Genomic DNA, 13,332 nt, shown 5'->3' with positions numbered 1-13,332 from the left:
CAGGTAATGTGGATCTTCAAAACCTATAAGAGGAGAAACTGCTGAGCTGTCTTAGGTGGAGTAATGTCAAGGAACAAGTAACTTAAACATACACACGTTGAAGAAAAAGCTTTTATTTTCCTATATGGCCAGAAACAGGTGATGCCATCATCAGAAAGAGAAGGCATCCAGGCTTTTTAAATACATGGGAAGAGCCATCTGCAGAAAGTAGGACTATATCCAATGAACACTTCTGCTACTTAGCTCCAGAAAAAGTAGGATGTCTGAGAAGGACGGACCAGGCCAGGGCTTTCCTTGGGCCCTTAGGATTCTCGTTTCCTCTGAGGGCATCTCAGCATCAGGATCCAGGTCAGCAGCAGCCCCCAGAGCTGTGGCCACAGCCAGAGCCCCCGGACTGCTGACCACTGCCACGGTCACAGGAACTGGAGCTCCGGCGCCTGCATCGGTGGGACCTGCGCCTGTGGTGGCTCAGGCAGCAGCCGCCCTCAGAGCTGCCAAGGCCACTGCAACCCCCAGAGCTTGTAGCACAGCAGGAGGAGGCTGCAGGCAGACACTGTGCTGTGCTCTTCGGGGGGCACTTGGGTGAGGGGCACTTGGGAGGCGGCTGGCACTGCTTCTGGCTCTGCTGGCAGGACATCTCAGCCAGAGTTTGACCTTGAACAATACAACAGACACATTTGAGATAGAAGCTGCAGGTCATGACTTAGTTTGTCAGACACTTGCCTCTCATGACCCATCCACTATTTAAGTCAGGGTCTGTAAGAAATAAATGTGGTTCATGGAGGCACACATGCATTTGTGGCATCCTCAAGGATGTCATATGGGTCAGCATGCATCCCTGGCAATATGTTGAGTTCACACATGAGAAGGAATCCTGAGGCCCTGTGACTTGGAGGACTCACAGCTCCCTGACTTGTGCCTTCCTCCCTCACCATCACCTCCCCTACCGCTGACACTTTGGACCTCTTCTTGGCGTTCTGTTTCAGACCTGGCTTGTCTGGCCCACACACTCCCAGATGAGGATGTGATAGGTACTTACCAGATGAAGAGGAGACAGAAGATTTTCTGAGAAGGCTGTGGTTGCGGAGCCAAAGGCAGGAGCCTTTTTATGCTGTGCAGAGCTGGTGATGCATCACCCAAGCATGCTGCTGCTTTCATAAGCAAGGGAGGTGACAGCGCTACCCACTTCCCAGGTATCTGCCTCCAGTGCCTTCCTGGGCACATGCCTAAATGTCTCATAAAGTGGAATCAGGATGTGCCTGTCACTACAAAATTACTTCCATTTGGTCTTCCCCATACGCTGCCCCACCTTTGTCCATTCATTCACAAGATGTAACCTTTCTCTGTCACTTGATAACGTTAATAAAGAGATGTGTATGGCTTGTCTCTCCTCTTAGTACGTAGATGCCTAAGCAAACCATCACTCAGAAAAACAAATATGCTTTATCTGATAAGCATATCCCAGAAGTACTTACAAAGATCTCAAGCCTGAGCTCCCAACCTCAGTCAGTCCTTCATTGCATACAGATCCCAAAAGGTAATGGGGTCTTCAAGTGTCCTCTGAGTGTGGCAGCAGGGAATGGTCAGTGGCCTGTAGGGATATGGTATGTAGGACATAAGGATGGAGAGGCTCCTGAGACCAGTTACAGAGAAGGGACTTACAACTCAAGAGGTGACAAGACTTTAGACTACTATTATTAAGAATGGATCTCTGGGGCTGGAGAGATGGCTCAGCAGTTAAGAGCACTGGTTGTTCTTACAGAGGACCCAGTTTTGGTTCTCAGAACCCACATGGAAGCTAACAACCATCTGTGCCTACAGTTCCAGGGGATCCAATACCATCTTCTGACCTTTGTAGGCAGCAGGCATGAATGTGATATACATACAAACATTCAGGCAAAACACTCATGTGCATAAAATAAAAATAATTTTTGTAAAGAAAAGGAGGAGAAGAGGAGGAAGAGGAGGAAGAGGAGAAGGGTCTCCCCATTCCTCCTTACTCAAACTTTAGTATCTGGCAACCACCATTCTACATTCTGGTTCAAGGAGTACAATTAATATTTTTAGAATCCAATGTAAGTGACACCATGCAAAATTTCTCCTATGCATAGCATATTTCACTTAACAAAACGTCCTCTGGGTTCATTCATATTGCTACAATGATAGGATTACCTTCTTTTTAGGGTTGAATAGTATTCTATTGTTTATATATGCCACATATTCTTTATGCACTCATCCTCTGATGCCCATTTAGGCAGATTCCCCATGGATATGACCATGGATATCTCCATGCTGTAATAAACATGGAGATGTGTATATCTCTTCAATATACTAATTCCCGTCCCTTTGGGTATATACAGTCTAGTGAGATTGAGGATCATATAGCAGTTAATTTTTATTTTCCAGATTTCCGTACTGTCTCCAATAACGGAATTTTACATGTTCTCTCTTTTATTTTCTTTGTTCAAATTCTTGTCATAATTGTTTTCTCTTATATTTTTGGTAATAGCCGTTCTAGCAAATATAAGGCAAGATCTCATTGTGGTTTTAGTTTGCATTGCTCTGGTGACAAGGACGGCTGAACTTTCTTCACACATCTATAGGCCATTTATATATTTTCTCTTAAAAAATGTCCATTCGGGGCCTTTCTCCATTTTTAATAGGATTTCCTCCCTTGCTATTGGGTTGTGTAAATTCTTTTTAAAAAATATTTTTATTATTTTATTTTTTGCGTGTAAGTTTGTTGCCTCCATGTATGTAAGTGCACTCCTGTCATAAAATGCCCACGGAAGTCTGAAGAGAGTGTCGGATCCCCTGGAATTGGAGTTACAGAGAGTTGTTAGCCACTAGGTGGATGCTGGGTTCTCTGCAAGAGCAGCCAGTGCTCTTAATCACTGAGCCATCTCTCGGCCTCTGTTTGAATCCTTAACATACTAGAATATTAACCCTTTACTAGATGTCACTAGATGTATGGGTCGTGAGTACCTTCTCCCATGGTATCAGTTGATTGTCTCTTGACTTAGTTGTTTCCTTTGCGTAAACATTTTACTTTGAAACAAACTTAACTGTCCATGTTTATTCTGCTGCTTGTACTTCAGGAATCGAAAATTCACCCAAAACTTCTCCTCCAAACCAATGTCAGGAGATTTTTCTCCTACATTTTTGTCTAGCAATTTTATAGTTTCAAGTCTTATGTTTAATTGTTTAATATATAATCAACATACAGAAATTAATAGTGCTTGTGTACACAAATAACAAATTACCCAAGAACAAACATCAAGAAAACAACCTCATTTACAGCATTATTTTTAAATACTTATGAATAAATTTAATTGGAGTTGAAAGATCTGGACACTGAAACTGCAAAACGTTGAAAAAAGAAAATAAAGATGCTATAAGTGGAAAGATATCCCATGTCCACGGACTGAAAGCATTAATATTGTTAAAACCTCTGTCCTGGGGGTGGGGATGATAGCAAGATGGCAGGATTCTCCTGCTCTGTTTCTCCCCCATGGAAATCCAACCTGCAGCTCTGCACAGCAGAGGTTGCCTCCTGAATAGCCTGCACACCGCAGTGTGGGGAGGTGAAGAGAGGGGGCTTCATTTGACCACACTGCCAGTGCCCGAAACTCTGAACACAAAGGATCCCGTAAGACCCATAGTTTCTAGAGAAGAAGGCAGGAGTTGGGGGTGAGCATTAGGCTTTTTCACTGTTCTGGGACCCTTTAAAGAGCCACTCTTCTTTTCTTGCTCCACAGGAGAGGTGTCAGCAGTGCTAGCCACAAGAGTGGAGAGATGGTTAGAAACAAGGAAGGAGTGGGGCGGGGCTACAGGGACCAGCAAAGGGATCCTGGAGGTTGCGCTTCCTTCCAACCAGCAGAGGTGTGCCACCAGGACAGGAGCCCACAACAGCACTGCGAGGCTCCAGACATCAAAGATGAAAAGAATAGAGTAGGAGGAGCGTTAAATTAATCACATCCAAGGGAGTCTTAGGCGGCTATCAGATTTCTCAGCAGAAGCCCGTGATCTAGGAGGATGGAGGGTGATCTATTCAAAGGGTTCAAGGAAGAACACAGCGAACCAAGACTACTTCATTCACGGGTCACACCGTCTTTCAAAAGTCAGTAAGAAAGTTTAAAAAACAAAAGCTAAAGCTTACAACCACTAGACTTGTTCTACAGGAATTGCTAAAGAAGTCTGAGTTGAAACAAAAGACTATTATTATCTAATAACATAAAACATACAAAATTTAAAGAACTTACTAGGTATAAGCAGTACATAGGCATTCAGAATACTGAATATGGTGTTCAAAACAATTTTATACTTCTACGTGAGTTAAGAAGAAATCATTATTTAAAGTAAGCTACAGTAAATTGTTGAAGGCTACAAAATTCCTGAATGATAAAACATAAAGGTGAGACAGAATTTTTGTGACTAAAGTTAAGCTGCAGTGGGCTGGTGAGATGGTTCAGTGTGCAAAGGTGCCGGAAGACCTGGGCTGCATTCCCAGGACCCACATGACAGAATGAAGGAACTGTTGACTCCGAAAGTTGTCCTCGTCTCCACATCAGCACCATGGCGCACGCGCGCGCGCGCACACACACACAGACAGACACCAAACGCAAACAAATGAATACATGTAATTAAAATTTTCAAAATTAAATTCCTTTTAAATTTAGCTGTCATCAGCTTAAAATAGTCTGCACTAAGTTTAACGTTTTATATAAGTTTTATGGTAACCACAAAGCCAAAACTTACAGTACAAGAAAAATTATGTATAAAAAGAAAGAATTCAAAGCAGACCATGAAAAGTTATTTACTGCTGACGGAGCTGGAAACTGGTAGAGCCATATGAAAATCAAGATGGCGATTTCTCAAAAAAACAAACATAAAAACCCTAAAAGCATATCTTATTTTTCCCAAGCAGATCCTTCTATCAACCCCCGTGCTTAAGATCTATATCAAACATGTCTTTTAATAAACTCCAATTCTGTTTCATACTGGCTTGTTCTGAAATTCTTTCTGCATTAGGGCAGGACCCCTGGTTTTGCCTACATGGAGGTTCCTGGGCAGAAAAACAGTTCAGGCTACTGAAGGTGTCAGAGAGATGTGCCTTCACTCTGACCACCCTGGCAAAATGGAAACAGAACATGTTCCACCCCAGAGCCCAGTTACTTCTCCCAAGCATGAGTCAACTCCAAGTGCGCTCAGGAAGGCTCCATGCTAGTCCTGAAGAGAAAACTGACCTGACTGCTTCCAATGAGGATTGCATGCCCTAATCACACATACTTCCTCTAGACCAGGAAGTGGTTCATCTGCACTCAAGTTCCAGGTGAACCTTCTCAGTAGGTCTATTACTAATGTGACAAGTAAATAACAGACAAGGATCAACACCACCATCCTTTGCAACATGTGACTGATGCTGTGAAGGGCAGCTGAGTCCTCCATGGGGAGGGTGACATGAGCAGCCCCAAATGGCAGCTGGTGAAAAGGTGGATTCCGGGGGTGCATAGTACTCGGTTTTCTTACTGCTGGGTTTCAGTTGCATAGATTTGGATTGACAACACTCCTTTCTTCATAACACAGTCTCACTATTTGTTCACACTAAGTCTTCTTGATGAATGAATTTTTCAGCCTATGTGCCTATCCAATATTTAAATCTCAAACAGAAAATCCACCACCCAGCGTGAAAATGCAAACTTTGACAGATTACATGTATCTGTGCAATTAACCTTTAACCCGTCTGTCCTGCCTGTCTTATCTGATGTACCCATGATCCTAAATCTTGTATTATAATTCCTGTATTTCTTTTTTGTCTATTTTATCCATTTTTACTTATTCCTAAAATTGCTACTTTTAATTTTTTTTATTCTTAAAACAAATTTCTTATGGTATTTTTTATAAACCAAAATACTGAGTACCTAATTCCACATGTTTGGACAAACATAACTACATGTAAATATGGAGGGCAGCTCTACTCCTGAAAACACTCAGTGCCTACATAGTGAGTGCCTATGTCAGCTCTTGGCAATTACTGTTCTGTTTCAGTGTTTATAGTTTTCCTTTCCAGAATGTCATGTAGTTGGAAACATAACTATGCGGCTCTTAAAGTCTGGCTTTTATCCTTTGCAGTGCTGGCTTGAGAGTCATCCCCATTGCTTCATGTATTAAGAGTTCTTTCCTTCTTTATCGATAAACAGCATTCCATTGCACATATATAAGGCTTTTTTCCTTAATCCATTCACCAGTCAAGGGTTATGTAAGATGCTTTGAGCTTGGAGTAATTATGAATAAAATAATTATGAATAAAATACACATCAGCTCTGAGCTTGCCTATGAATGCAAATTTTATTTCCCTTGAATGAATCCTAAGGAATTGAATTTCTAAAGCAAAAGGCAAATTTATGTTTAATTTTAAAGAGACTTTTAAAGAAACTGCCAATGTGGTTGTACGATTTCGCCTTCCTACCAGCAGTGACTGGGTTCAAGCCGCTCCACGCCCTCAACAGCGTTATGTCAGGCATTTGATTTTAGTCATTCCAATGTGTGGGGAATAGTGTGTCATTTTGCTTTTAATTTGCATTTTCATAATGAGTAATGATGTGGAACTAATTTTTCATCCATGTATCTTCTTTGTTGAAGTATTTGTCTAAATATTTTCCCATTTTTATCAGATTGTTCATTGATTGGTTGATTTTATGCATTTTAAAACATTTCCAACACAAGTCCTTAATCAGAATGTGTTTTGCAAAGCTTTCTCCAAGTCTGTTATTTTCATTGTATTTTCTTAGCAATATCTTTTGCAAAGCTTTAATTTTTGCTTCATTTTGTTTTGTTCTTTAAGTCAATCTCAGTATGTAGCCTAGGCTGACCTCAAACTCATGATCCTTCTGCCTCAGCCTCCTGGGTGCTGGGACTACAGGTGTGTGGCATCGTACCCAACTCAGAAGTTTCAATTTTTGTGAAGTACAATATTTTTTGAGTTGTGCTTGTTTGTCATATGTTAAAAATTATCCTAATAAATTGCATGACTAAAGTCACAAAGCTTTTTGCCTTACATTTTATTCTAGAAGTTTTATATTTTTTTGTACACATTTATCTATCTTTTAATTATATTTAGGCCCTCTCCCCTATCTGCCCCCTCCCACTCACCAGTTTCATGCATCCTGTCATGTATGTTAGTGCCTATCGAGTCAATTTTGTTTCCACACTTTTTGCATATACACTGTTAAACATGTTTTATTTAACGTATGGATGCCCAATTGTTTCAGTGTTTTTTTTAATAAGTACGCTTTCTTCAATAAATTGCCTTTGTATTTTTGTTGAAAATGTATTCTGAGGCCAGGCGTGGTGGCACTCACCTTTAATCCCGCACTTGAGAGGCAGAGGCAGGTGGGTCTCTGTGAGACTGAGGCTAGCCTCTGCACTTATTGAAATGATCCCATGTTTTTAGCTACCCTTTAGTCTGGTGTGGATGCAGCCCTGTCTTAGCTATTCTGGACTTTTTAGAATTGATGTCCTGCCTGAATTTTTCTACATTAATGAAAAAGAACATTTTTTAGAAATTGTATTTTCTGCAACGTATTATAATGTAATATACAAGATGGGATCACAATAACTGTACTTTCCTAAATCACAGAAGCTGAAAATGACCAATAATTCAAGTAGTCACAAATAATCCCCATGTGATGGCCTGGAACCGACAAAAGAACATGTCACATGGTCACAGAAGCCAGTCAAGCAGCTCTGGTGACACAGTTTCCTGGCTCAGCCTCTCCTGCCCCAGCTCACAGCTTCCATGTCCACCCAGCTCAGAGGGATTAAGAAGCATCCTCTCCTTGCTGAGTCACCCAGAAACCTTGGGATCGATGTTGCTCTGCAGTTGTTGCCTCATGACTCAAAATTAAGCTTATTTAAATCAAAAGCAACCCATCGCATCACACAAAACCTATAACTTCTCTTTTATATACATTATAACTGTAATTCATCACGGTATATTTCCTGTTGGCTGGATCATAAGGATCCCTGTGAGGGCCAGCTGGGTGTCTTATTTATAGCTGTATCCTGAGTGTTAAGGACAGCACTGGTATTCAGTATTGTTGAAGATGGGAACTGGGTGTTAATAACTCAAGCAAGAAGAAATTCAAGAGAAAGAGCCAATGATAGCCATTGGGAAGGAGTAGGTTGTGTTTGTAGGAGGGAAAATAGTGGGTGATAGTCCCTTCCTGATCACATGGGAGGTCAGACCAGGCCACCGTGTGCTGTTAACATCACCTCTATTAGGCTGACCTCTTTTCCCTGAGAGATCGTCTATATTAAGGCATGCCTGAAGAGCTACAGTGGGATACAAGCTGTAAACCAGGAGTCCTCAGGAAGCCATCAGTGAGCATTACCCAAGGCTTGCCCTCCCCATGCAGCTGAGAAGAACAGAAATGTATTTTCAGCTCTTCTCTTCCTGTCTGTCCTCAGTACTGAGTCTTCATGGAAGACAGCCTCTGTACTATTCACTGTAGATTCTCCCTTCCCTTCTAGTACCTAGTTATAGACTCTCAACAACGTACAAGAAATGGTTCATTGAGCCGGGCATGGTGGCGCATGCCTGTAGTCCCAGCACTTGGGAGGCAGAGGCAGGCAGATCTCTGTGAGTTCAAGGCCAGCCTGATCTACATAGTGAGTTCCAGGACAGCTGGGGCCACAGGGAAACCTTGCTTCAAAAAGACAAAAAAAAAAAAAAAAAAAAAAAAAAAAAGAAAGAAAGAAAGAAAAAGAAACAGTTCTCAAAATTAAAATGAGACTGAGACTAAAAACAGAGCCCCAAGGGGACCAAAAGCTTTGTTCTAGAGAAACATTCATGTTGGAATTCCTTCCCCAGCTCCTCCTCCACTACCTCTGCCCTGAGCTACCCTCCCAAGTCACCACAAGTCCTTTCCTAAAACGATCATGAAATAACTAATGGATCTGAGCATGGGTGAGTTTTGGAATGAAGTGAGGAAAACACAATTGTCTAGATCATTCTATAGATTTTAATGACCATAAAAAGACACATTATCTATAGTTCAAAATCCAAATTATGATTTTCTTTGAACATAGCTTGATAACCCTATAATTTAAATAGTCAGATTTTGGCTTACATGAATTTACTAAACTCAAACAGAAGACACTTTTACCTGAATAATTCACTTACTTATCTATTAAATACCAACTTGCTGCTGTTCATTAAGGCTCAGAAATACCATGCTCCCTCCTAGAAACCAAAGAGATCATGCAAGGAGCTTTCATCAAACAAGACCCAACATGCCCCATCACTTCCCAGGTGCTTCACTGCTGGAGCTAAGGGGAGTCTCACAGATCACATCTGAACACTATGGTCTTTGAGCAGTCTAGGGACTTACGGCACATTACAGTATTTATCATTTAAGATTGTTCTATGATTTTCTTGTGTGGGGGATGGGGAGAGTGTGTGTAGAAGTCACTCATAATTATACTCAGGGAAGTGTGTGAGACAGATTGTATACCCCAAGGCATGTGACCCAAAAGAAAGGACAGCAGGAGGAGGGAAGGTAGGCGGTTGGGAGACCTGTGGCAGGTATGGACAGTCTTCCTTCTTCCCAGTTCAGTGATTAGTTGGACTTTATGGAAGTACCAGGAAAAGGCTGAGAACCTAGGCCTGGGTATGTGCGGTGACACCTCCTCTAGTTGTGAAAGCAGAAGTGACATCAGGTGCCAGTGCCCAAGTGACATCATCAACTGCATAGGATAAAAAGGCTCTTGTCCGAGGCTCCTCATCCACAGCATCATCTGGCACACTTCTCCCTCCTCTCTGCATCTAGTGAGTATCCCGCGAGAAGCTGGAAGGGACTCTTAAGATCACAATGAGTGAGGGAAAGGGTGAAGTCTGGAATAAAGACCTAGACACAAAATGCAATGGCCGAAGTGACAGAAGGAGAGAACCCCAAGGGGTTGACAAGGATTCTGTGACTGCAAAGGCCACAGGAGCTCAGAATCCACTTCCTACAACCTATCCTCTTTCTCTTCGGGTGTGCATGCATTTCCTGTGACATCCATCCTCCAGGATGCTTTTCCCAAATAGACCCAGATTGTGTCTAACGCTCCTGGGTGGAAAAGAGAGTGGGAGGCACCTGGCCTGAGTCCACCAATTCCAGCCACATGGGCTTCCCCCGCACTCCCTGCGGTTCTTGGTCCAGAAAGGAGACACCACACCGTAAGAGGGGAGGCAACCTTGACTGTGGATTCCTGACTGTTCTTTTCTTTTGCCCAGGCTCACAGACTCCTGCCGAGATGTCCTGCCAGCAGAGCCAGAAGCAGTGCCAGCCGCCTCCCAAGTGCCCCTCACCCAAGTGCCCCCCGAAGAGCACAGCACAGTGTCTGCCTGCAGCCTCCTCCTGCTGTGCTACAAGCTCTGGGGGTTGCAGTGGCCTTGGCGGCTCTGAGGGCGGCTGCTGCCTGAGCCACCACAGGCGCAGGTCCCACCGATGCAGGCGCCGGAGTTCCAGTTCCTGTGACCATGGTCAGCAGTCTGGGGGCTCTGGTTGTGGTCACAGCTCTGGGGGCTGCTGCTGACCTGAAGCCTCATGCTGAGATAAGAGAGTTTAAAGGAAACAAGAATCTCAGAGGCCAAGGAAAGCCCCAGTCTGGCTCAACCTTTTCCAGAGGCCCTGCTCTGGCTCTAACACGCTGGGCTTGGCATGTTCCTGTTGGAGGTTCCCAAGCTGTCTTGGACACCTCTCCGTCTGTCTGATGACCAGGGTCTCACGGTCCTCAGCCTGCTGAGGAGCGGTAGTGCCTGTTTCTGATCCTGTCCAAAAATAAACTTCTTGCCCCCATTTCCACTGGTGTCGCACTGTCATTGCACTGTCCCTCCCCATGTGGCGAGTGTGCCCCTCCCTTCTTCCCCTCAGATCCAGAACTCTAAACTCTAGATTAAATCCAGAATCCAGCCACTGAAGAAGTAGAGGTCTATGCAAGGAAAATGCTGGCAATTGGTCAAGTCAGACTGAGGCCTCTGAGGAATAACACACCCTGTGAAATGTGGGGTACATACTCATCTACAGTGGCCACCCCAGTCTACTATGAGGAGCTACTGTTTGCTTCTGAAGAGAAATGTGTAACATCCAATTAAGAAACAATGGTTTGATACTAGATAATTTTTCAAATGGGCAAAATAACCCATTTATTTTTAACTAGTAGAAATGTGACTTTCCAAAGAGCATATGGAAATATTTGGGGACATTTTTACCTTCCAAAATGGGCCTCAGAATCAGGGAGATGAAAATTAGAGCCACTTTGTTGTCCATCTCTCTCAGTCACAGTGGCTATGATCAAGAAAATAAATGACAACAAATGCTGGTAAGGACGTGGGGAAAGAGGAACCCATGTCCACTGCTGGTAGAAGTGTAAGCTAGTGCAGCCACTTTGTAAATCACTGTGAGAGTTCCTCAAAAAATCAATAGAACTCCCATACGACTCACTATGCCTCTCTTGGGTATGTAACCAAAGGCTGATATCCTACCATGGAGATCCTCACACGTCCTTGTTCACAACAGAAAGGAGATGGAACCAGCCTAGACGCCCATCAACAGAAGAATGGCTAGTGGAGACATGGCATATACACAGTGGAACCTTATTCAGCTATAAAGAAAGATGAAACTGTGAAATTTGCGAGGAAATAGATGGATCTGGAAAGTATATTAAGTAAGGTCACCTAGACTCAGAAAGCCAAAAACCACACGTTCTCTCATATTCAAACTTTCAATGTTTCTGTGTATGTACGTATGTTTGTATGTATACAAAGTAGGGTGTTCGTGAATGGGTATAGACTATGAAAGTATATAGGAGACCCTAAGAGAGGAACATGAGGCAGTGAGGGGAAAAGAAGGCTACTTGGGGATGAGAGGCACAGGGAAGGACAGGGAATGGGGGAGGAGGAAAGGGAAGTAAACAAATTTTGTTTAGAAAAATGCCATAATTACACCTAATTCTTTGTATGCTAATAAGAAATTAAAAATTAAAAAAATACCTTGGGCTTAGGAAGACTGCTTCTGGCATTTAGTGGATAGAAGCCAGAGGTGTCCTTAAACATCGTACAAAACACAGGGCAATCACCACAGGACGGAGATGGCCATTCCATAATACCAGTAACCCTGAAAACCCTCCAAGTACAGGAAAGGGGTAAATAAAAAATGGCTTAGGAAAAACAGAAAATTGATCTGATGAAACTCTAAGCGAGAGGTCAAGGAGAAATGAAGTTAAAAATGCAATATGTTAGAGGGATGGATGGATGCATGTGAAGAAACTGGATGGCCCAGGATAGGGACTGTAGTCAGGAAAGAGAGAGGGGACTAAGAGGTAGAACTCAGATTCTGAACTCATATAACTAACTGTATGATCAAAAACTAAGCAAAACTTATCACGTGTTAGGAACCCCCTCAGTGATGGATATGGATGCATTTAATTCTGTAATCTTTTCTATAAATTTTATTATTTTTACCTTATGTGTATGCGTGTATTGCCTGCATGTAAGTAACTGCACCTGTGTTGTGTAATGCCTGCGTAGGACAGAAGAGGCTGTCGGATGCCCTGGAACTGGAGTTACGGACAATTCTCAGGTGCCATGGGGGTGCTGGGATTCAAAACCGGGTCTTCTTCAAAAAGAGTGTTCTTAACCTCTGTGCTCTTTCCAGCCCCTAATTCTGTAATCTTTAATTTCTTTTAAAAGCCACACATTTTACAAATGGAGACACTGTTTTGTCCCAGAACACACAGCCCACCCTTATGACTTTTCAAGAGATCTTCAGAAACAAGTCTTTTCCACTTAGCGTTTAGTTTTTTTTATTTTTTAATTTTTTAACCTTCAGAACTAAGAACCTCACATATAAATCAAACCCGCTTTTAAAAGTTTTTCCCCTACATTTGGAACCTAAAATGTGACACTCAATTGGCCCCTCAACTGCAATCATCTTCCCCATTTATCTGCCAGATTCTAAAAACCCTGGTGGAAAAGGGGGTGCCACCAAACCCATTCTGAAGGCTCCCCAGATAAGCCAGAGGCACACCACAGAATCTGAAGCACTTTTCAGGTATGGCAGAACGTACCACGTGTTAGGAACCCCCCCAGTGATGGATATAGATGCATTTAATTCTGAATCAATCAGTTTAGCGGTTATTTGAGTTTTCAAAGCAATGCTGGTAGTTGTGAAACTATTTTTGCCCCAACACTGAGGAGTTAAGAGTTTTTCACCCATTCTGAAGGCTCCCCAGATAAGCCAGAGGCACACCACAGAATCTGAACCAATTTTCAGGTATGGCAGAACG

At 42.8% G+C, this 13,332-nt stretch overlaps 2 protein-coding genes across 2 annotated transcripts; one reads left to right on the top strand and one right to left on the bottom strand.

Annotated features, from left to right (window-relative positions):
- Positions 1-257: 257 nt before the first annotated feature.
- LOC103734067 (late cornified envelope protein 3B-like) lies at positions 258-664 on the bottom strand. Its single transcript, XM_008832958.2, has one exon. The coding sequence runs from the start codon at positions 635-637 to the stop codon at positions 350-352; it is 288 nt and encodes a 95-aa protein (XP_008831180.1). The 5' UTR covers positions 638-664; the 3' UTR covers positions 258-349.
- A 9,635-nt stretch (positions 665-10,299) lies between these two features.
- On the top strand, positions 10,300-10,581 carry LOC103734065 (late cornified envelope protein 3B-like). Its single transcript, XM_008832957.1, has one exon. It carries the CDS (start codon positions 10,300-10,302, stop codon positions 10,579-10,581), a length of 282 nt encoding a protein of 93 aa, XP_008831179.1.
- Positions 10,582-13,332: the final 2,751 nt, after the last annotated feature.

The sequence above is a fragment of the Nannospalax galili genome, unplaced genomic scaffold (genome assembly GCF_000622305.1).
Source record: "Nannospalax galili isolate Female #2095 unplaced genomic scaffold, S.galili_v1.0 scaffold416, whole genome shotgun sequence".
In the NCBI taxonomy this organism is placed as follows: domain Eukaryota; kingdom Metazoa; phylum Chordata; class Mammalia; order Rodentia; family Spalacidae; genus Nannospalax; species Nannospalax galili.
This window is presented reverse-complemented; position numbering and strand designations above follow the sequence as displayed.